This window comes from Carassius gibelio, chromosome B2 (assembly GCF_023724105.1).
Source record: "Carassius gibelio isolate Cgi1373 ecotype wild population from Czech Republic chromosome B2, carGib1.2-hapl.c, whole genome shotgun sequence".
Classification (NCBI taxonomy): domain Eukaryota; kingdom Metazoa; phylum Chordata; class Actinopteri; order Cypriniformes; family Cyprinidae; genus Carassius; species Carassius gibelio.
This window is the reverse complement of record NC_068397.1, coordinates 6,973,071-6,995,969: the sequence shown is the minus strand read 5'-3', so window position 1 is coordinate 6,995,969 and position 22,899 is coordinate 6,973,071. Positions and strand designations below refer to the sequence as shown.

Sequence of the window (22,899 nt, the reverse complement as noted above, 5' to 3'; positions counted from 1 at the left end):
ATGAACAATAAACAGTTCTTTTGTTTAAAAAAATTATATGCAGTGTGATCAAGATTTCTCACATTTATCAAGGCTAAAAAAATCTAAGATGAATCCTGCTGGAATACGAAAGGATCCACAAGAAATTCAGTGGCATGAGGGCAACACAGAATATATGAAAAATGAAATCGAAACCCAACATCCATTATTTTTGTGGTAAGTCTGGAGAGGAGCATGTCAGAGGTGTACAGGATGCACACAGGTGTAATTACAGCCGTCACAGCAGGAGGCCATGCATCGTTGACCATAACCGCGCTGTATCTGTCCATCATGCAAATGTACACACGCGTCGGGACTGTTAAAGCAGCCATCGCATTAATGCGCCCCAGATGACTGACAAGTTGGCATTGCTGTTGAATGCACAAATGTTTGCAGATACGCTGCCCAGCTACGAGTGATGAGTCGGCCTATTATAGCTTGAATTATTGCAAAAGCTATGGTTGTATAAATGCTGAAATGCCTGTCCATCTTGAGGGGAAACATTATTTCTGTATGCTAAGAGCTGTGGAAGAAATTGTGTCATTTTGAAAAACAGCAAGTAGGAAATATGTTTCAAAATAAAGTCATTTCTATAATAATAGGTTGTTATCTTAATTGATCTGGCCACGATAATTGAGTTAAATTTTTATTTAAAAAAGAGAAATTGCAGCTTTAATTGACATTGGTAAATACATATAGGTTGTTATCTTAATTGATCTGGCTACGGTAATTGAGTTACATTTTTATTTAAAAAAGAGAAATTGCAGCTTTAATTGACATTGGTAAATACATATAGGTTGTTATCTTAATTGATCTGGCCACGATAATTGAGTTACATTTTTATTTAAAAAAGAGAAATTGCAGCTTTAATTGACATTGGTAAATACATAAAAGGTTAATTAAAGGAATATTCCAGGTTCAAAAGGTGTTCATTCAACAGCATCCCGATCTCACGGCAATTCGTAAATTTTTCACGAAATGGCTTATTCGTACGAATACGTACAACCACTCGTACAAATTCATACGATTTTTGCCAAATCGTACGTATTTTCCGAGTTGCACAATTCATATTCATGAATTTGTACGAATGACCTACACCTAACCCGGCCCCTAAAACTAACCATCACTGGGGTTTAGACAAATCGTATAAAATCATACGAGTGAGGTCGTACAAATTCGTACGAATAAGCCACCTCGTAAAATACTTACGAATTGGTTGTGAGATAGCATTGGAAATGTTGTTTACAATGCAGAATCATTTCAACTTGTTTTTTAAAAAAGCAAAAAATCAAGGCTGCAATGAGGCTCTTATAATAGAAGTTAATAGGGCAACTTTATGATTGATTAAAACACATGTGAAGCTTATAATTTTCTAAAAGCATGTGCATTCATTTTATTGTTACAACCTGTGTGTTATATACACACAACAGAGTTATACAGTTGTTTTATATATATATGAAACATTTTATTTCAGTTTGATTTGACTTAAATAAAATAAAAATAATACACACTAAAAAAGTACAACAAATTTAATAGAACTTTAAAATGAACATATATGTGAACACAAATGAATGATGCTGTACATTTGGATATATTTTACACATAAAAGTTTAGAAAAATGATGATGATCATCATCATTATTACCGACTCTAAAATCATGATTCAGTTGAGCTTAATTTACATTAAATCCACAAAAACTGGTGCTTTATGTATGTGTTCTTGTTAGTGTAACACAAGACCACTTTCTCATCTCCGGTTCTGTAGACAATCTTTGAAAGCAGAGAGAAAACACATTGAACAGAAGCTCAAGTGTGGCACTGTGGTAAGGTATTGAAAGAGAGAATTGGTGAGAAATAAAGCAATATAGGCCACTGCAGCTAGACCCAGATTACTACACCAGGAGTCTTTCTCTTGGTTAGTGTATTGATCTATGGTGGCCCAGCTATTTTCCAAACAGTGAGTCGCTGACTGAGAGACAAACGTCTCCGGCTCTGAGAAAACAGAGATGAAATCACAGGGTGTTGAGCTATAATTAAACCCCAAATATATGAGAAGTTAAACCAACCCTGGAATTACATGCTAGATGATTTTACATCAAAAAAACATGAATTGCACTGCAGAATCAAAAATAAGTGTTTTTTCCATCTGTGCCAGTTTATAATTGCACAAAAATCCAAAAGGTCTCGTCGCATGAAGCTGATATTATTTATTTAAAAAATAATTATAAAATAAATAATGCCTTTTAAATGGGCACTAAAGAAATAGCTTAAACTGCTGCATGATTGAAACATGAAATTAGCATAGAGATCTGGCATCCTATAATTTACATTTTAAGAAGGTTGTATTTCATGGCCTAATAAATATGTCTTAATATGTATTAGGTAGGTATTTGTATACAACACAATTAGTAACTGCAGAAGGTGTTTATCCATTCACAGCTCGCTAATAACTCAGCATTATGTTACTAGAAATCATTTCATAATGCTTCTCCATTGTAAAATGTGAGTTCTTTGTTCTCTTTCATTTCACACAGAAAACAAAGAGCTCCAGCTCCTTTTTCCAATATTTTCCCTCTGCTTTTCTGCTTTATTACCCTCCTTCGAATTTAAAGGCAACAGAACATGAAAAAAGCTTTCAGAAAATTTTCACTGTATACTTTATTCAAAACATCACCTTTAGCCAGTTTTATAATAAAAATAAATAAATAAAATAAAACAGCTCAATGTTAGAGAACGTAAAAGGGAAGACAAAATTGCACTGTAGAAATTCTCGTAATGCGTTTCTTCACAAAACGTGAGTGCCAGTGAATATTTTAATGTGAGCTCTGCTCTCCTAAACAATCCTCAGTAACCAACAGTTAATGATGCATTAGACAGACAGAAAAAAAAAGGAAGGAAAAAACTGAATCAGACAGTCCAATTTGTCAGTCTCTTATTCACACTTGCTGTGTAGCTGGGGGTGAATTCGGGCGACCCCTTTTAGAGCACATTCGTAACAGTTCAAGTGCAGCAGAGACGCTAATGGACAGATACAGGACACTGCCACAGGCAAATGGAGCTGTATGGTTGCTGTACATGGAAATTTAGTTTTTTTGTCCATTAATTCCTCATATTTATTGCTGAATGATCTCATGATAATGTATAAGTCATAAAAAAAATGCTTTAAAAACAAAGCCTGTTTCATAACATTTTCTCCCCACTTCTTGTCAGTCAGTTGCCAGCAGCTTAATGATGTGTGGAAAAACTATTTTATTCTCATTGCTAATTGGAAAATAAATGTTATATGAATTCAATTAAGAACAGTAGTGATTACACATCCTGTTATAGTTTGTTGTACTTAATCTGATGTATGCTGATAAAAAAAAGCATCACTGTATTGCAGTGAGATGTTTCTTTTCATTAGGACAATATCCTAAAATTAGCTTTTTTTTTTGCAAAATGTTTACTCATTGTCTCAATTTTGTGGTAAAATATGACCAATAAATTACCCTGAAAAGCATTATCATTTACCACTTTAAATAAAGAATGGAAATTATGCAATTGAAACAACAGATCAGCAATTGCATTTACTATTCAGATTATCTATTTAAAAAAAAAAAAAAAAAAAAGAACAGATGAAGAAATCTGGGATGAGTTACAAGTTACAATTCCACATGTGCCACTATAAATGTGAGAAATAACTGTTGAAGAGATGAAACTATAAATGGAAATGAAGAACAAGCAAACAAACCAACAAATAATAAGTACGCTTCTCCCTGCAAGCTGTCTGTGTGTGTTTAGTTCAAAAGAATGTCCCTGTGTGAAATTCAAATGGATTTACTGAGCTCCAAACAACAAAGAATGTTTGAACGTAAGAAGTCAGTGCATGTCACTTTCAAAAAATGATACATTGCAAAACCCAAAGAAAACAAACTTGCATCAAATAATAAATAAAAACCTATTGCTGACCAAATCAATCATGAACAAAGCTAGGGTGGACTCTTTTATGAATGTAGTGGCTCCTTTGACCTCTGTGGTGCTGGAAGGGATGAATCAGAAGATGTGTGTGAGATGTTTGATGCCATAGGTCTGGAAGAACACCAGCAAGATCAGAGTCCAGAGCCCCAGAATGAAGCCATCAGGAGGGTGCCAGTCTTTCTGCTTGGGTTTCTGTGAAGACACGTCAGTGACAAGCTGTTTTATATCAAGAAAGACTGAATTTCATTTGCTCTTGATTTACAATGCAGACATACGGTAAGTGTCAAACAATGTCCTCTCCAGTCCAAAACTGTTTTCACAAAACAGAACAAAAGAAAGCAAGAAGAAATGAAATAAGGAGAAAAATAAACAAGTAAAAGAAAGTTTATTTAAAACAAAAACAAAAGAACAACTAAAAGAAAACGATTAAAAAAGAATGAATTAGAGGAAGATCCAGCAGTCAACAATATAAAAATGAAAGATTTAATGATTAAATGAAAGAAAGAAATAGAGCATGTAAAACATATAAGAAAGAACAAAAGAAAACACACAAGAAGAAAAGAAAGATTGAACAAATGGTAGAATGCTCAACAAATGGTGAGCAAAAATAAACAACTAAAGAATGTACAAAATGAAAAGACAACAAGCAAGTAAAAGCAAGTAAAAGAAAGAAGGAAAGAAAGAAATATGCAGACTCACGTATATAAACATGCACTTTAACATCAGAACTCATCAGCCTCAGTGTTTGCACATTTATAGCTACATCATCACTTTGTGAATGAATATTATACATTTGAATCACCCACCATTAAACATGCATCACCAGATGTGCATTTATATGCTAATGCAGACTGAATATTTTACTGAGAACATTTTTAGATGTAACCTCTAAAAAGAAAGTGCTCAAAACTTTTCTAATTCTAATAGAGGGGTTTGTGAGGGCCTTTGCTGCACTGTAGGTGAACATGAGTGTGTGTTTAACTGCATCCCTTCATTATCAGCCTAAATAAAGCTACAGCCTGAGGCCCGACACGGCGCTGACCTAGAAACCAGGCGCATGTATGTATCCACGATGACCACCAGAGTGCACATAACCTGACTCACGAATGCCACTGGAACACCGGGAAACAGCATTGTATGAAAAATCTTGCTTTAGGGAAAGATAATACAGAACATTAGTGCATGTGGTTTATGCCTTAGAGCATAAACTGAGACTCACATTCAAGGTCCTTCCCATCCTCGCTTTGGTGAATATACAATATACGCATTTGAAAGAACAATTCAGCATAAAAGGAAAATTCTGTAATCATTTTCCAAAAAAAAAAAAAAAAAAAAAAAAAAAAAAAAAAAAACGAATGGGGAAAAGCTACACATTTTCAGATATGTATATTACAAGTCATACAACAGTTTTGTGTGATGTATAGACTGTAAATATATAAGAAAATATGATCCTCTTCTGTTTGCATCCATTCTAATAAGCTGCCTATTGTGGGGTTAGTAAGACAAATTATTCAAAAATTCTAAACAATGATGTAAAAATAGTAAAAAAAATTCTTAGAAGCTCTAAGACATTTTATAATCTTTTCAACCTTGCCTTGTCCAAAACCGGAATAATTATTGGATCTTGACTTTAGTGTTATGTCAGTATTATTTGTATCAGTTTTATTAATAATTTGAATCAACTTTCATTTTGATTTTCCGTTTTCCTTAAAATTTTATTACACAAAGTAACAATAATTTGAAGATAAAAATCTTTATCATACTTTATTCCATGTTGTTGTAAATAACATACAGTAACCGTTAAAAGCTGTTTAACTGGTTATGAATAAAGTCATTTCTGTTTTGTCAATACCATGCAGCAGTCGTGAAAACTGATTTTTATTATTATTATTATATTGTAAGCGCCGATGGCAGCCTACACAACAAAGAATCTGCAGGATTAAGTTTGACTCGCCATTTCTTAAAAAAAAAGAAAAAAGAAAAAAACATTATTTTTTCTCTTTATTTCTTTTTAAGTAGAAAATCAAAAGACTAAAATATACGCTGACCGAAATAATACTTTTATTACTTTCACTGGGCCTCATTTATCAATCTTATGTAGAAACAAGTGCAGATCTGTGTGCACAAATCAACTTATAACAGTTCACGTGTGATTCATAAAACATTTGTATGCTGCCAATCTCATCGTAGGAATGATCGCACGTTGATAAATGACAAAAGTTTGAAAATAACTAAATAACAATCGTCATTTGAATACAATATCACGCCTCTAAAAACACCCCAGTTTAAAAGCCTCGCCCCTAGAGTTTACGACACAGAGAAACGAAACCCAGCCAAACAGAGGAATTAATCTCATCAAAGAGAAATTGATCTTACTCCAAAAACACCCGTTAATTATGTGATTAAATAGGTGAAACACATGATTAATTGCAATTAATCTTTTGATACTAACACACGTGTGCACACACACACACACATATATACATATATATATATATATATATATATATATATATATATATATATATATATATATATATATATATATATATATATATATATATATATATATATATATATACACACACACATACATACATATATATTTTTTTCTTTACTGCACTGAATATATATCAGTAAGAGAGCAATAATGAGTTCATCTCCATAATACATTGCAGTTAAGGGTGGAGGACAGCAAGAGTGGATGTCCTGAGTGCTAAGGTAGTTAACCTCCACAGAAGATAGGGGCATGGGAGGGTGAAGAATGTACATTAGGGGGCTTCTCACATGGCTGAACACAGACTGATGGACTGACTCTGACAGACGGCTCAGTCCACCTCCAGGAGCAGTCGAGGAGCTGAGCTGGAGTTAACTACAACCACGCTAATGAGGAAGAGGAGGATGGAGTGCGATTATTACCACTTGAAAAGTCAGGTATATCATTGTTTAGATCATGATGTTGAGATTTTCAAAGGCACTCACAAGTAAGTGACACAGTCCTTTGATAGTCAGTAATGGGATCAGACATTTTCACCTGGCGAATGATGAAATAGGTGAACATTTTCAGACACTGCAAGAGGAACACGAGAGACCAGAATATCAAAGAGTCTTTGGGATGGACTCTTGATTTGTACCAGGAAGACCAACTAGAAACTACCCAGAACACTCCAGCCACCTAACAACGTGCCAAAATCATCTGAACTGGACAGCATTGGCCAGATGGGCTAGTCATTATTGCTAAATAAACCTGGAAAGCATGATCAGGACAGGTCTTTCATCATCCTGAAGGGGTTTCATTTGACAAGCACCAGCTGACTCTATATAAGGGGCTTCCAAACCTTTTTGTCAGTCGAACCCCTTAGCAAAACATTTGTTTGAAGTATTCCATGAGATTTTAAGTTAATATTTCAATAATTAACACATTTGCATGTTAACGAATCTCTGACTTTGGTTAATGGTCATATGCCATGCAATAGATAAAATGTTTAATCTCTCCTTTTTTTGTGAATGTAGATTGTGTTTTATATTTGACTAGTTGAATCTTAAAATAAAACTGCTCTATAGTCAAAAAAGTCTCTCAGTTTACATTAAATTCACACTGTTGTATTAGAAACTGCTGTGTTTCTCAGAGACGCACAGCAATTCTGCTATGGTTTAAAGGTAATATGTTCTCTGCAAAATTGAGCAAAAACATAATATTGTGTTTAAAATGTAATACAATATCAATTTATTTTCTGAACTTATTTAATGAAGATTTAAACTTGTGATATTCAGGACAAAATCAGCACTTGTGTAATACTTCTCACACTGCTCCTGTGATATCACTTATTGTATGATATAAATATGAGGCAAAAACTCATACAAAGGCATTTTTGCACCAATATTGTCTTAAAGCAAACAATGTTACCATACTGCATAAGAATGGTGAAATAATCTTTTTTCATTAAGGTAAAAAAAAGAAAATAAATACAGTTGTATGTTTTTGTAGCAGTATTTATGTTATTAATTAATTAATTAACAAATTATTAATAATTATGCAAATCACTATGATGTGCCTGTTTTGAGGGTGAGGAAAACAATTTTGCTGCTATTGGGGGAGTCGTGGCCTAGTGATTAGAGAGTTTGACTCCTAACCCTAGGGTTGTGGGTTCGAATCTCGGGCCCGGCAATACCACGAATTAGGTGCTCTTGAGTAAGGCATCGAACCCCCAACTGCTCCCCGGGCGCCGCAGCATAAATGGCTGCCCACTGCTCCGGGTTTGTGTGTGTTTGTGTGTGTGTGTGTGTGTGTGTGTGTGTGTGTGTGTGTGTGTGTGTGCACTTTGGATGGGTTGAATGCAGAACACGAATTCTGAGTAATGGTCACCATACTTGGCTGAATGTCACTTTCACTTCACTTCACTTCACTTCACTGCTTCAAATGTATCAAGATTAGTTTCCATGGAGATTAAGACCTCTGTAAAGCTGCTCCATATCTGGGGAATCTGTACTTAACTTGAGTTCTGTTAAAACCGAATACCTTTTCCTTTGTAACAAAGTATATGTCATCATTCATGACTTTCCTCAGGAGTTTTAAAAGCAATAATAATAATAATAATAATAATAATAATAATAGTATTGTTTATTTATTTGTTTTTATCCTAACGTGACTAACAAGCCAAACAATCATGATCACATAAATAGATTTCAGTCCCTCCAGAAAAACGCGATAATGCGATTGCCTGATTTAATGCATAATCAGCCAAGGGCCGCATATTTATGCGGGGGGTCGCATTTTTTTTTAAATATGCCGCACTTTCGCCGCATAAATTGGCGATTTCAGGAAGTAAAATATGCGGAGGTAGCATGATTTCATAATAAAAATAATTTTTGTTGCAAAAAAGTCACATATATCTTAGCAGAAAGTTGAAAAATGTTGTGTTTACTTCACACAAGTAAATCCCCATTATTTCCCAATGGGAACCATATGAAGTGACGTAATTACGCGTCGTGAACAACATCTGTGTAGCCCGCGGTGAAACCAGGGTGCAGGACGCAAATCATTCTCATCTGCCAACAAAAATAAACGCAAAAGACTGCGCGAAGCAGTTACCCGGTGTGTTACATGACAATGGGGGCAAATTATTTTGAGAGAGGGATGAGGACGAGGATGGCGAATGATAGGCCAGTGTTAGAGGCTACGCAGTTAGTTTTCATTTTCACAGTGGACTGTTGTAGTTTCATTCAGAAGTTGATGCACCTCTACAGTTGTAAGATTGTACTTTTTTTTTTAAAGAATAGTACCAAAACCTTACAGTTGTAAGTATATTAGTAGTATGTAAAATAATTTATGTTGCAGTAAGAGATTGCACTTTGCAATTCCTGTAAAACAGCATTTGTATATTTGTGTGTATATTTTATTTGTATTCATTTTTACAGAAGTTGTTGAATATTCCTTTTGTAAAGCTAGAGAACTTGTTTGACTCAATGCTTTGTAAGTTTGAGCCATGTGTTAATTAAGGTCTGAAACCTTTTTTTCTCTTTTTCATCAAACCGCAGTTTTTGCAAGTTCCCGCAATTTTATCGCATAAGATTGCAAAAATAACCTGCATATTCCATCACAATTTTTAATAAAGGATTTTTGCCTGCAACAATCACAAAAATAATCCGCATTTTTCTGGAGGGACTGAGATTTTTGGGAGAACTATACCTTTCAGGCACTTAAGAAATGGGATTTTAGAATAACTATTGCTAAGAGGATGAACATGAGTCAAATCACAGACACAGTTCATAATTGTGACCCTGGACCACAAACCAGTCTAAAAGTGTAATATATATATATATATATATATATATATATATATATATATATATATATATATATATATATATATATATATATATATATTTAGATTTATACATTATCTGAAAGCTGAATAAATAAGATTTCCATTGATGTATGGTTTATTAGGATCTGACAATATTTGGCCTGAGATACAACTATTTGGAATCTGAAAAAAAAAAAAAAATCTGAGAGTGCAAAAAAATCTAGATGATTTTAAGAAAATTGAGTTTTGATATATAACGGTAGAAAATTTACAGAAAAAAATTTCATAGAACATGATCTTTACTTAATATCCTAATGATTTTTGGCATAAAAGACAAATCTATAATTTTGACCCATACAATGTTTGTTTGGCTATTGCTAAAAATATACCCCAACCCCAGTGACTTAAGTCTGGTTTTGTGGTATCATTTTCAAGTCCACCACCACGTTGATTAAATAGCAAATGCATTTGCACCCATTTGTTCGCCAATGGGCCTGCTGGTCTCAACGATTGCTCCATTGCCCAACTAAAATGGCACAGTATTTTTTATATATTTTTTTTTATTCAAAAGGCATGTTAGTAAATATGTGCCTATTGGCGGATGCACAACACAAGTACTTTACACTCTGTTTTTTAAACAAAGCATCAAACAAACATGCCAAATTTTTTAAATGAAAGGATTACTAATTCCGCCATGTAAATAGTGAATCCACGATGGTGCAAGCCCTAAATGTATCTGCACCATGCGCTTCAGACCATGCACTGAGATTGTAAAAATAGAGTCCTACATCTCAGAGACACATGCTTATGACTGCACATGAGCATTGGCTGGTCTAGACTAAAAAATAAGCTTTTTTAAAATGCTATTTGAGCATAAGGAACACAGTTTATAGGGCAGTTCATTTTAGATTTTGTTGGTGATTTGAAACGTGTAATTTAACTGATCTCAACAAGCAGTTTTTGAGATTTCAGGATTTCCCTATTCATTTAAAAGGGCTTGTTTTTGGATGCCCAAAATAGCTGCCCAGAGGCATTGGAAACATAAGCGCTGATTGAACAGACTTTCCCTGAAAGGGACTTTGGTAGAACACACCTAGAAGCTTGAAAGTTTTGGGTCATGGACAAACTGGTGAACACTGAAAAAAAAAATCTTCTTTAACAATATGGCATAATAAAATAAGTCAAGTTAAGAATGACATGAGGGTGAGTAAATGACCCAGTTTAAATTTTTGGGAGAACTATCTGTCCCTTTAAGTTCTCTGATAAATCATACTTTGTGCATTGAAATTGTACTGCATTCTGCCATAAAAACCTCATGCTATTCAGTGAAGAAATTATTTTCGGTTTGACTGGTTCATAACCCAGCCAAAAAGGACAAAAGGAGTACAGCCATGCATCCTCCTCCTTCAGCTTTGATTCCCTAAAGCCATAGCGCTGAAGCATCAAACTGTCAAGCCAACAAATAACTATTCAAAGCTGAAGACAAGCATTCTCAGAGCAAAATCATCGCAACAAGCAGAGTAATTGAGTTGGGAGAAAAGCACCTTCAGCTGAGTACACTGTGATTAGTCTCTGACATTTAAAGCCTGATTTAGAAGCAAGAACGATCGTTGCTCATAGGGGATAACCTCATCCTCAGTCAGAGATAGACGGGTTGACATAAAAGACAGCACGACTAACAAGTGCTCTTAGAAAGAAAAGATGAGGCTATGGTCCAGTTTTCCCACTGTTATGACTTCATACATGGACTGTAACTTCAGTTAAATAAATTTATCGTGGGATTTCACTAAGAATGAACTGGGGCCGCAGATAGAACTGTTTATTTGCATTTGCAGTCTGCACTGTTTGAAACATTTAATAAGCAAGGAAAAAATAAACTGATCAAAAGTGACAGTAAAGACAATAATGCTACTAGATTACTTTGAACTTTCTAATAATCAAAGCACTCCAAAAAATGTATCACGGTTTCCAAAAAAAAAACAACAACATCAATTTACATCAAATGTTTTCAACATTGATAACAATAAGAACAATTATCAATAATTAAGCACAATTGATAATGAACAACTACGTACCAAATATGCATGCTATAATGATAATGTGATCATGTGGATCATGTGAAAACTAGAGTAAGTTCTATTGAGATTAATTCAGATTTGCCATCAAATGGATAAATTATATTCTAAATCATATTAAAATAGAAAGCAGTTCTTCTAAATTGATAATTTAGGATATTACTTTTTTTTCATCCAATAAAGACACCTTTAAGGAGCATAAGAGACTTCTTTCCAAAAAACAAAAACAAAACAAAAAAAAACAATGATAATAATTTATTCCAAACTCTTCACATGGATGAGTAAATCAGTCTAAATCAGTTACAAAGCCCATAAATCAGTATAAAATTGTAAATATTTGCCACAATTCTCCAGGCCACTTATGAGTGCTCAGTTGTAGAGGATGCAGCTGATTATAATATCTGGCATACTTTACTGAGACTGTACAGCATTACTCCACCACTGTGCTCCAGGGATAAGAATGAGTCTTTAAAAGGCAGAAAATAAGCTCAACTTCACTGCGCATCCATATACATGGAGTTATAATGCTCTTCTCCTTCAATTTATCATCATTTGAAGAATTACTTAATATTATTTACTTATTTTATTAATTAATTTGACTTATTTCTTAAAAAACACTGCTTACAGTAAAGACAATGTACTAAGAAAGAAGGGATATTTATGGTAATACAATGAAAATGAATTTAATTACTATATGTCTGGTGCACAAATAGTGCTTGGTCCAACTGGACTGAAGGTGATTAGTTAACATGTTGCAGATGTTGCTACGTGCAAAGGTGTTAAAACTAAAAAGTCTCAAAGAAACTGTAAATATAATTATTCATCCTTGGTGTATATTGCTTTGGCTATCTTAAATAATTCTATGCTCTTCTCAAATGCTCTTTTAATCTGTCCATTTTAAGAGTTATTTAACTGAACTTTGATCATTAATCCAAGACATCTTAAACTACTGAATATCTGAAAACTTTAAAGTGATGTTGGCTTGCAAAGAATTACTTTAAAGTATCAGTCATCATCAAACTTGAACTGGCCTATGGCTACACTGCATATTAAACATGTAAATCAATTCTGAACAGAGATTGGAAAAAAATGACGTCCATTTTCAGTCTATGGTTTAAGAATATCTTGATCAGGGGAAGTACAAAAGCATATCCCTTAGGCCAGCAGAAAGCATAATAACAAAAGTTACGTTTTTTTTTTCAAATAAGTAATTGTTTTAAATGTTTAGAAACATTCCTATGTAGTCATAGTGAGACATGAGTAGAATTATTAAAATGTCTATTTTAAGAACACAATAACAAGAATGTTTAAATGTAACTACTCATTAGTGGGTGAATAAACTCTAAAGGGCTCTTGAAAGTCTTTATACCATGTGATGCAAAGTGACAAGTCTTTGGCTTGATAAAAAAAGATGTCCTTTCAGCGCTCTTATAAAACTAAAACACCTATTTTGAAACAGAGCAATAAAAACACCTTCATTATCTGTGATGAGGGCCACAGGAGAATCTGACCTGAAAACCACACACTTATTTTTTTTAGCATTAGATTTATTTAGTTTTTCCAATTTTTACAAAACATTTCCTGCATCACAGCACTGCACATCTGCATTAAATTCTGCTGTCATATAGTCTCTATGATACTCTGATCCCTAGTAATGTCTTGAGATTTTTGCCTTTATAGTTCTTAAAAATTGCTTTGAAATAGTGCAGAAAGCTACACACCAAAGTTAATTACAGAGTTAGGCTTACATCATGATTTTCAATAAGTTTTCACTGTGAGTGAGTCCCTTTATAGAAAAAAAAAAACAACAACAACATTAAGTTTCCCATGTTTTCCACATTGTTCACATGTGATTTTAACATGTAAATGTCACTTACGCAAAATGATTCTGCACGTGTCATTTTAGAAATCAATAAAATTCATGTCGTTTTTCTGTACAGGACCACCCAGCATAATGCCACAAAAACTAAGCTAGTAACACAATGTCCTGTTACTTGCTGTTTCTCATGGTTGCAGCTGGAGATATGGTACAAAAAGTAGCTTAGATTTCATCATCCCTGCTAAGACAATGTGTTAGGGGTATGAGCATTAGACACAGTGAGGTTTACCATACCCAGTATCATTAATAATATGTAAAAGAGCAGGAGTGGCCCAGAGCTGGTTTTTATTTTAATATATCTGGCAATTCATTACACAGCACCCTACAAAACAATTTTTTTTCTTCCTCAATCCAAGAATCTGTTGCAGAAAACTATGGGATGAAATTAGACTCAAAATGATTAATAGATCCATGCAAAAATATCAATGTACTACATCAATTTACGAACCACAAACAAATGACTTTCAATTTGATTCGGGATTAAATGATTGTGCAGGTTATTGTCACTAATTTCTCGTTTGGCCAAATTAATATAAGCTTTTCTGTGTCTTAAGACAAGTTAAGTTAGAACAAGTTAGAATAAGTTCAATAAAACATATTTATTGTATTTCTATGGGCAGAGGAGAATAGCCAAACCAAAAAGAAACCAAGAAAACACAATGTAACATTCATGAAACTATACACAATGGAATGCGCAGGTGAGTGGGGCTGTAGTGCTATCTAGTGGTCGCTGTTTTTCTTTGGCTCAGCTGAGCGTGGATCGCGAGCTGTGTGTGTGTGGATTGGGTAAGGCTTAAAGTGCGGAACGAAAGTCTCAAAAGTCAAATGAATCAAATAAAATCGACTCAGAATAGCAAATTATGATAATTTAATACAAACTATAACATTTGTATATGTCTATATTTGAACAAAATGCTGCACATTAATGTAATTCTTAACTCTGCCGACACCGGTTGAAAAGCATTTGTTTCAGTGTAGTGACGCACATTCGCACATTTTACAAATCGTGTACACGTTAATGAATTGCACTGGGCCTTGTTCGTTAGTAGTTTTGTGTGTGTGGGACCTGAAATGCTGAAAACTTCGAAAATGAAGTCTCAAAATCCAAATGAACTGAACAAGATCTACTCGAACTAGACGTCAATTAATGCACGCGTGTCACCCGATCCACATATGCATGGATTCCTTTTTGCATGAACAATTTATGATATGTTAATGCAGAACAGAACATTTAGCGCATTCATCGCAAACATGTCTGTATATGTATAATAATTTAATCCCGAATCAAACTGAAAGGCATTTGTTTGTGGTTCGTAAGATACATGTATAAAATTGATGTAGTACATTGATATTTTTGCGTGCATCTATTAATCATTTTGAGTCTAATTTAATCCCATAAAAAACTGCGGCACACAATCAACATCCACCTGAAGCAAATCTGCCAAAATTATACCTGAACAGCTCTTTGTTCACTTCATAAGAAGACTGTGGATTTATGTACAAAAGTAAGATGATAAATTGGACATACAGAGAATGGCAAAAAAAAAAAAAACCGGATTTAAAAATATTTAACCAGTTAAGTTCATATGAGATCACAGCGTTTGGTCTTCAGATGGAATAATTTCAAATGCTTGGACATTTTGTCCAGAAGTAATATTTTAATAAAGGAATCCATAAAGAGACTCTCAGCTCAACATTCTCACTAATAAAAATTAATGAAGAAAAAAAAAGAAATGGATACAGAGAGATCAAAGATTCTGATGTAGCCTGCATGAGGCCAGTAATAGAGTCCACACGCAGTGGGAGGGAGCGTCCAATCATCAGATTCCAGACTGAATGAATGCTAGAAGGACGACTTATCCCGCTACATATCTCCTGCATTACCCCACTGAATAGAACATTCACATATTTATGAATGTCATCTGCAAAGCTCCGTTATGACAGTTAGATATCATCAATCATGACAGCCCTGAATCCTTAGCAATATCCTGTAGCCCTCCTGGGGTTTGGCCGGCAAAACCACAGTATCAAAACATTGACAGGTGTTCCTTCAGTCACGATTGAATATGACAATCCCTGTATCGCATTCTGGAAAATATTCAGAAGTATCAAAGAAAAAGCAATACTGAAATATGTCCTAGATTTAAGCAGAAATTTAGGAGAAGTACATCAATAGTCTGTGTCCGCCTCTAACATTTGGTTCATTCCAAGGTGGTTTGCAAGGATTTTGGCTGATATGTGAATGCTGGAAATTAATTCCGACCTCTCTAAGGCCAGAAACATATTTAATGAAAGTACATGAATGCCAGGATGAGAATACAGTGATTAAATAATCAGATGTAAATTTTAATGCAAATAACACTTGGAAGGTAGTATAGTATAGTAAACTACTATAAATCCGGGATATATAGCAAATGTGCAAATTGTGCATTCATATTTGCTACAACTGCAAAATAAAACAATACTGTTGCATTTCCACTCCTTTCCAGATAAGGGGACAATTATATAGAGGGATGGATTATGGCAGCAGATGTCAAAATTACAGTCACTCCCTACGCAGCACTATTAGAAACTGCATTGCAGCTTTGTTAACTATTTTCCTGTCATTTAATGGCAGGGTAAAATAACTCAGAATATAAAAGTACATTCATACATAAAAAAGCTAGATTTATATGAATTTAAATGAAGGAGCAATTGAACATTATTAATGTTAATGAAGGATAAATAAAGATTATTTCACACCAAAGGAGATGCAAAAAAGAGAAACAAAACACATATGAATGTTTCTTTCAGACCAAGAGTGAAATGAATACGAGTTCTATCAGGAAAAGTAAATTCATGCCTGTGATTGCATTATTTAAAGAGAAGCAAGTTCAACATTCTCATTTCAATAATTAAATACATTAGTATATGTAATCACTTAATAAACTGAGATTAAATCCATAAAGTATGATTGGGCTATTTCACAATTTTTTGAAGTACTGCAGGTTTGCATAAAATTCAGTGTTTGCATTTCCTTGTGTTTTTATTCATTTTGATGAATTATCTACAGTATCTAACTATCCATCTATCTATAAAGCGCTGTTGCAGGTCTGTATTTATAAGCATACACATTTACTTCGAGTACATTTTACTACAATTTTATCTTAAAATACCCTTTACGGGTTAATGCTTTAACTTCAGTAAATCCCATTATCGCTATTATTTTAATAAAAAAGCAATTAAATGAAAATAAAATTTACATATGTAAAAGGAAAAGCTGTGGCTTAGGTGAGTGATTTGGATTCACCTCCTTTGATCAAATACATATTTCAGTTGTTAACAGGTTTCAGTAAGCATCCCGTTAAACCCTCATCCTGCTGTTTTCCAACCATTTCCTCATCTACACTTTCCAACAACAACTATAGTCTTACCTGATGAATAATTTGAGCCACTGGAAGTTGGTCCACATACGACAACGATTCGATCTGCATATCGCCACTTCCAGACCTGAGGAAAAGAAAACAAAATAATAGATAACAGTATTAACGACAGACAAAACAAGTCCTTTTTAAATGTAATGTTTTCAGACTTGGCCTGTGGTAAAAACTAAGCAAATGACTTGTTTTGTGTTCCGTAAAATTGAAGCACCCCCTAATCTAGCTACATTACGATGCAGTGGGCTGAAGAAGCCAAAGCCTCACCACTTTTAGCCATCCTCTCTGCAACTGCCCACAGTCTGTTAGTTTGAGTGGTGGGATGATGTTTTGGCCCTCATGTAGACCAGCAAATCTCAGAACCAGACGAAACAGTCTGCTTTAGCTCGGCTGTCTACAACCTCATACATGAGTGGCTGCTGAAATTAAATTCAGTATGCAGCCCTCAATTCCACACAACAACTGACTGAGGCCGAGAGTGATCTGGAGTGGAAGGCACCAAAACAAAAACAAATCGTTTCTGATAATGAATGGAGGGAAGAAAAGAGAATGTGCTAGAAAGCCTCCATGAAATTCCACTGGACTACATTTTTGTGGAATCTGTAATTTCTCTCTGAATAATATGCATCTCTATATTTTGTTCAAGAAAATCATGCATTCAGAGTTAGCTGAAGCAACACTATACAGTTAGCTGACAAATAAAATGAATCAAGCATTTTAAATATTCGTTGGGTTACATGAGGTTGATGATTGGCAGGTAATTTTAGAGGTGTCTTTGCTATTCACTGAACAAACTGAAAAGTGTTTGCATGAAGAATGAGGACTGGAGTTTAACAAAACGATGTGCTGGAGAGCAGAGGCAATTGGTAATCTATAGTTGGGCACAGCATTTCAGACGACAAATCATTCCTGTATTTCAATGAGCGACTTGGGCAACCAATTCACGGTCTACCGGGATGATGCTTTTTTCTGTTAGTTGACAAAATGGCCTGTCATTCTAGCCATGTGTATGGTATAGGCACATTGAACCACTTTTGGTCTCAGTTCAAATGGCTAGACTTGAATTACTGCAAAAGGAAAAGCAACAAGAGCACAGCTACATTATTTACTGTGAGCCTGTCGGCTACAACATCCACACTCGAGCAATGGAACAGTAATAAAAACATTGCAGTAGCAATGTAACAAATCGTTTTTCACTGTTTCAAGTAATAATATAATTTGTGTGTGTGCTGCTATGCATCAGATTTTAGGCATTTTGGGAGGTTGTTTGGTCTTTTCGTACTTGGCCAAGTTAAAAAAAGCCTACCTTCTTTATAAAATTCTGATCCAAAGACCTAGGTGCATACCAGTATGTCAGATTCATCCTTCAAATCCTTATTGAGAATCTCTTTAACAAACTGTACAGTTCAAGATGTAATTTGACAAGTTGCACAACAAAATGTAATACTTAGGCCTAATTACAGACAACAATTACTGTCACAGAGGTTGCAGAGTATCTGCAGGGTTTCGACTCAACTGCATTATTGTTGTTGCTACATCACACTGCATTTAAATAAAGGTCTAGACAAATCAAAGCCACAAAAATGAACACCACCTCACATTGCCTGCCTTTTAGCCAGATTGCTGTTTCATCAGACCGCAGAAACTAAATCCATTGGCCAATTAGCATTAGCATGTATGTTCTGTGCCTGTGTGAGCAGAAAATAACTCTCCATACCAGCAGGTGGCAGTAGTCTGTATTCATCATTCAAGAAGAGAAACCAAAAGACTTACTCTGTATCTGAAATTGTATACAGTTCTACACAGTATGTGAAAAACAGTACACCAAAAGAGTAGTACGTTACTACTCTAAAGCCCCTTTCACACTGCACGTCAGACCCGGCATATTGCCGGAACATTGCCGGGTCAGCTTCTGAATGAAAGCAACCACGTCCCGGGATTGATTCTGGCATTGAACCCGGGTCGGGGACCTAGTATCATTGCCGGGTTCAACCAGGGACAAGCGCTGTATGAACAAAAGCCAGGTCTAACGCCGTGTAGAAGTGATGACGTGCGTTATCGCGTGACTCTTTTACCGGCTGTTTTGAAGGATGATCAACGTACGCGATGAAAAAATATGTGCAAACTGTAATGAAGCAGAGATCAGTTAGTTCCTTGCTTCAGTGAAAGTATAACGTGCCTAACATTTTAGACTCATACATTATACGTCACGCCCTGGTGTCACGTGTCGTTACGGGATCTTTGCGGGTTGTGTGTGAAAGCACGCACATATCCCGGGTAATCACTGGCAGTGTGAAAGTGCAAAATCTAGCGACCCGGGAACAATTGGCGGAACACTTTACCCGTGTATTTGCTGGAATGTCAGTGTGAAAGGGGCTCAATAGTACAAATTCATAGTATTCGAAAAAGGTGAGGCGAAAAGTAGGCGAAAAGTACACCTACTACTTTTGCCCGCATTCTGAAGTGTGCATTCGATGGACACATTACTGTCCCATTAGGCCTCGGGAAAGGATTTATGAATGGCTGTGAAGTAAGGCAACTGACAATTAAAAGTCACACAATAGTAACATGATGGCTATAAAATGTCTGAATTATTTTCATACTACCCGTATTCAATACTACAGTATATAGAACTTCCTTTTTTTATCGGTTACTTTTTTTGTCGGTTACTAAGTAAGTTCGAATTAGGGCTGAGCGAAAAAACATTAAAGAAAATGATTGTGATGTCATTTTTTCTGATGAAACAATAACATGTTCCACATGTTCCATATAATGTTTATGCACCAAAAGAGGAATGAAACTGTGCTACTCATTTGAACAATGGCACACTGACAATTTATCCGCTTGGCCCAAAGTCTAAATGCTGCGCAGCGCAAGCTTACTTGAGCAAATGGGTCAAGCAAACACTAAACAGCACTGTGAGATCCAGTTTGAGGCCCTCGAATTCAGCAAAAAACACAAATAACTCGGCGAACTAGTTTAAAGCCAGTTGAAACGGCACTGACAAACGGGAGAAACACTATGCACAAAGATGCATTTAACATAGATTTACTGTAGTAACACTAAGTGCACCATGGTACTGTGGCAGAAATGTGGGATAATCATAAGAAATGTTATGATATTATTTATGTACACATTAATTAAATGTATTAAAGTATTTCAGTATTTCTATGTGATTAAGCTATAGAGTTAATGCATTTATATTAAATATCTTTAGACTACTGGTTTTCATACACATACCTAGAAACCATGTATACATTTTTACCATATTGAGGTTCTATATGTGTGTTTTTAAATGTGGCTATCATGATATGTATGCTACTATGCAAGACCAGTGGTTAATATTATTAATAATTACAGAATTACAGAATAATTTCACAGAATATACAGAATATATTTCACCATATAGGAATAAGGTAATAAAGATTTGAAATGTATAATGATAGTTATCAATATCAACTGATATGAAAACTTTTATCCTGATAATTTTTTTGGCCATATCTCCCAACCATAGTTCAAATTCAAATGTAGTACCTACTTAGACAGTATGTGATTGTGCATGCACCACTAGGGCATCTCTTATATTATGAGAAGCCCATATGAATTTGTTTTTTAAATGCTTCCATTACTTCTGTCTGCTTCTTCTCTTTTCCCTAAGCTGAACAGCCAATCAAAGTGATTTTTCACTTACGGACTACAGCTCCAATTCAACATTTCTTATATATATATATATATATATATATATATATATATATATATATATAAACGACTAGTTCGACTAGTGCCACCAGTGGTAAAAACGAGGCCATTAATGACCCTACACTGGCCGATGGACAATATTTAAACTGATGTGTCACGTAAACCATAAACGTCCTCATGAAATCAAAACTTTACAATTTTACTTTTCTGCACATTACTATTCATGCAGTAAACAATTAATCAGCGCAAGTTAATTTCACAAATGTCTGTCTTCATAATCTTTACTTCCCTTCTGGAATGTCATTTCTCTGTTGAGCTTGGGTTGGACAACCTAAACCTCACCCCTCCAACAATCAGTCTACTTCAGGTATGCTAAAAATCAAGCTCTGCACTCTGATTTATTCATTCAATATTCAGTTTTACTCTGAAATACATCACAATATTGAAGTAAAGTGGGTAGCAACTTCATAAGGACTTTAAAGTGAAGCTCTGCTTTGTTGCATCACCAACAGTCGTTCTTGCATAAGCCGCTGGCAATTGGAAACTCTCAATGAAAACGAATGCCTTCCTGTCGATTTACCACTGTAAATTGCTGTTGGTGTGAACGCACCTTCAGATTCTTGTTGAAAACTGTAAGCATGAGCATTAGTAATGATACTTGCCTTAGCAAACACCACTAATAAGCACTGAAGCATCTCGGAAAACATCTGCCAATGCAAGCTAATGAATCATTTAAAGGGACTCAAAATTATTCAACATCCATCACTGCGTTTTGCAACTATTCTAACAGGATGAACTTTTAATCAACGTTCCTTTGGTCAATTTATAAGAAAAACCATTAGAAGGTGTCTACAGAGGGCGAGTGTGTACTGAGAGTACACTTTCATTTCCTTTATGCCCGCGCCGCACCTCCTGATTTATTTTTCATTTGGTAACATCACCTGACATTTAATTACTATGAGACTTGAGACCTGCACTAGGCAGTCAACATCATCACCTTGGCCAAACCTGAATTTCAATACAATCTCGTAAAGAGTGGGTACTGTACGTATCATAAAGACAAGTGGGGAGTCTATTAAACCAGCCTCCTCTGTAAAACTTAATTTACCTAATGGAAGCCCTCTGATACAGCAGCAGAGACTGCGGAGGAAAGGAGGTGGAAAACAGGATAGTTGCAGAAAGATTTAGTGTCGTAATGCCTTTACTGTCATGCTCTGAGAGACGTCTCACGGAGAGGGAAAATAAAAGTTGTGTAGCTTTTAAGCTCACTGAAAAACAATGTTCTGCTATGCTGAAGCCTTGAAGGGGTTATTCACCCAAAAAGGCATATTCTGTCATCATTTACAATCCAGTGTGACCTTTCTTTAAAGGAACACTACAGTTTTTAAAGGAAGACTACACTTGCTACTTTTTACTATAAGTTAAAGCTGCAGTAGGTAACTTTTGTAAAAAAAATATATATATTTTTTACATATTTGTTAAAACTGTCATTATGTCCTGACAGTAGAATATGAGACAGATAATCTGTGAAAAAAATCAAGCTCCTCTGGCTCCTCCCAGTGGTCCTATTGCCATTTGCAGAAATGCATCCGCTCCCAGTAAGAAATAACCAATCAGAGCTGCGGTCCGTAACTTTGTTTGTGTTAAAAATGTGGAAAAATGTATATAATAAGAGAGTACACCATGAATCCATTTTCCAAACCGTGTTTTTAGCTTGTCCTGAATCACTAGGGTGCACCTATAATAAGTGTTTATATTCGGACTATTTTAGATTGCTTCGGGGATACCGCTGCGGACTAACCCAGTACCTTTGTGATTCTTCATAGACATAAACAGAGAGAAGTAGTTCCGGCTACGATGTTCTTCCACAAGACGCAAGCAGTTCTGTTTATTACCCTCTAGAGCGTCAAAAGTTACCTACCGCAGCTTTAATGCTGGGGTTTAATAGACCTGACTTGAGCTGAATAATGACACTGTTGTCTTCTGAACTATAGTTGAAATGAACTCCGCAACACTGACCCTGTTATTAATTCAAAATTAGAATTAAAA

The 22,899-nt window shown here is 35.0% G+C and overlaps 1 protein-coding gene across 1 annotated transcript in view; it reads right to left on the bottom strand.

Moving 5' to 3' along the window:
* Positions 1-2,657: 2,657 nt before the first annotated feature.
* LOC127950483 (GPI-anchor transamidase-like) overlaps positions 2,658-22,899 on the bottom strand; it is a 69,086-nt gene continuing 48,844 nt past the window's right edge. The window contains 2 exon segments of the mRNA XM_052547573.1: positions 2,658-4,166; positions 17,149-17,224. Coding sequence (XP_052403533.1) covers positions 4,050-4,166; positions 17,149-17,224 — 193 coding nt within the window. The 3' untranslated portion in view covers positions 2,658-4,049.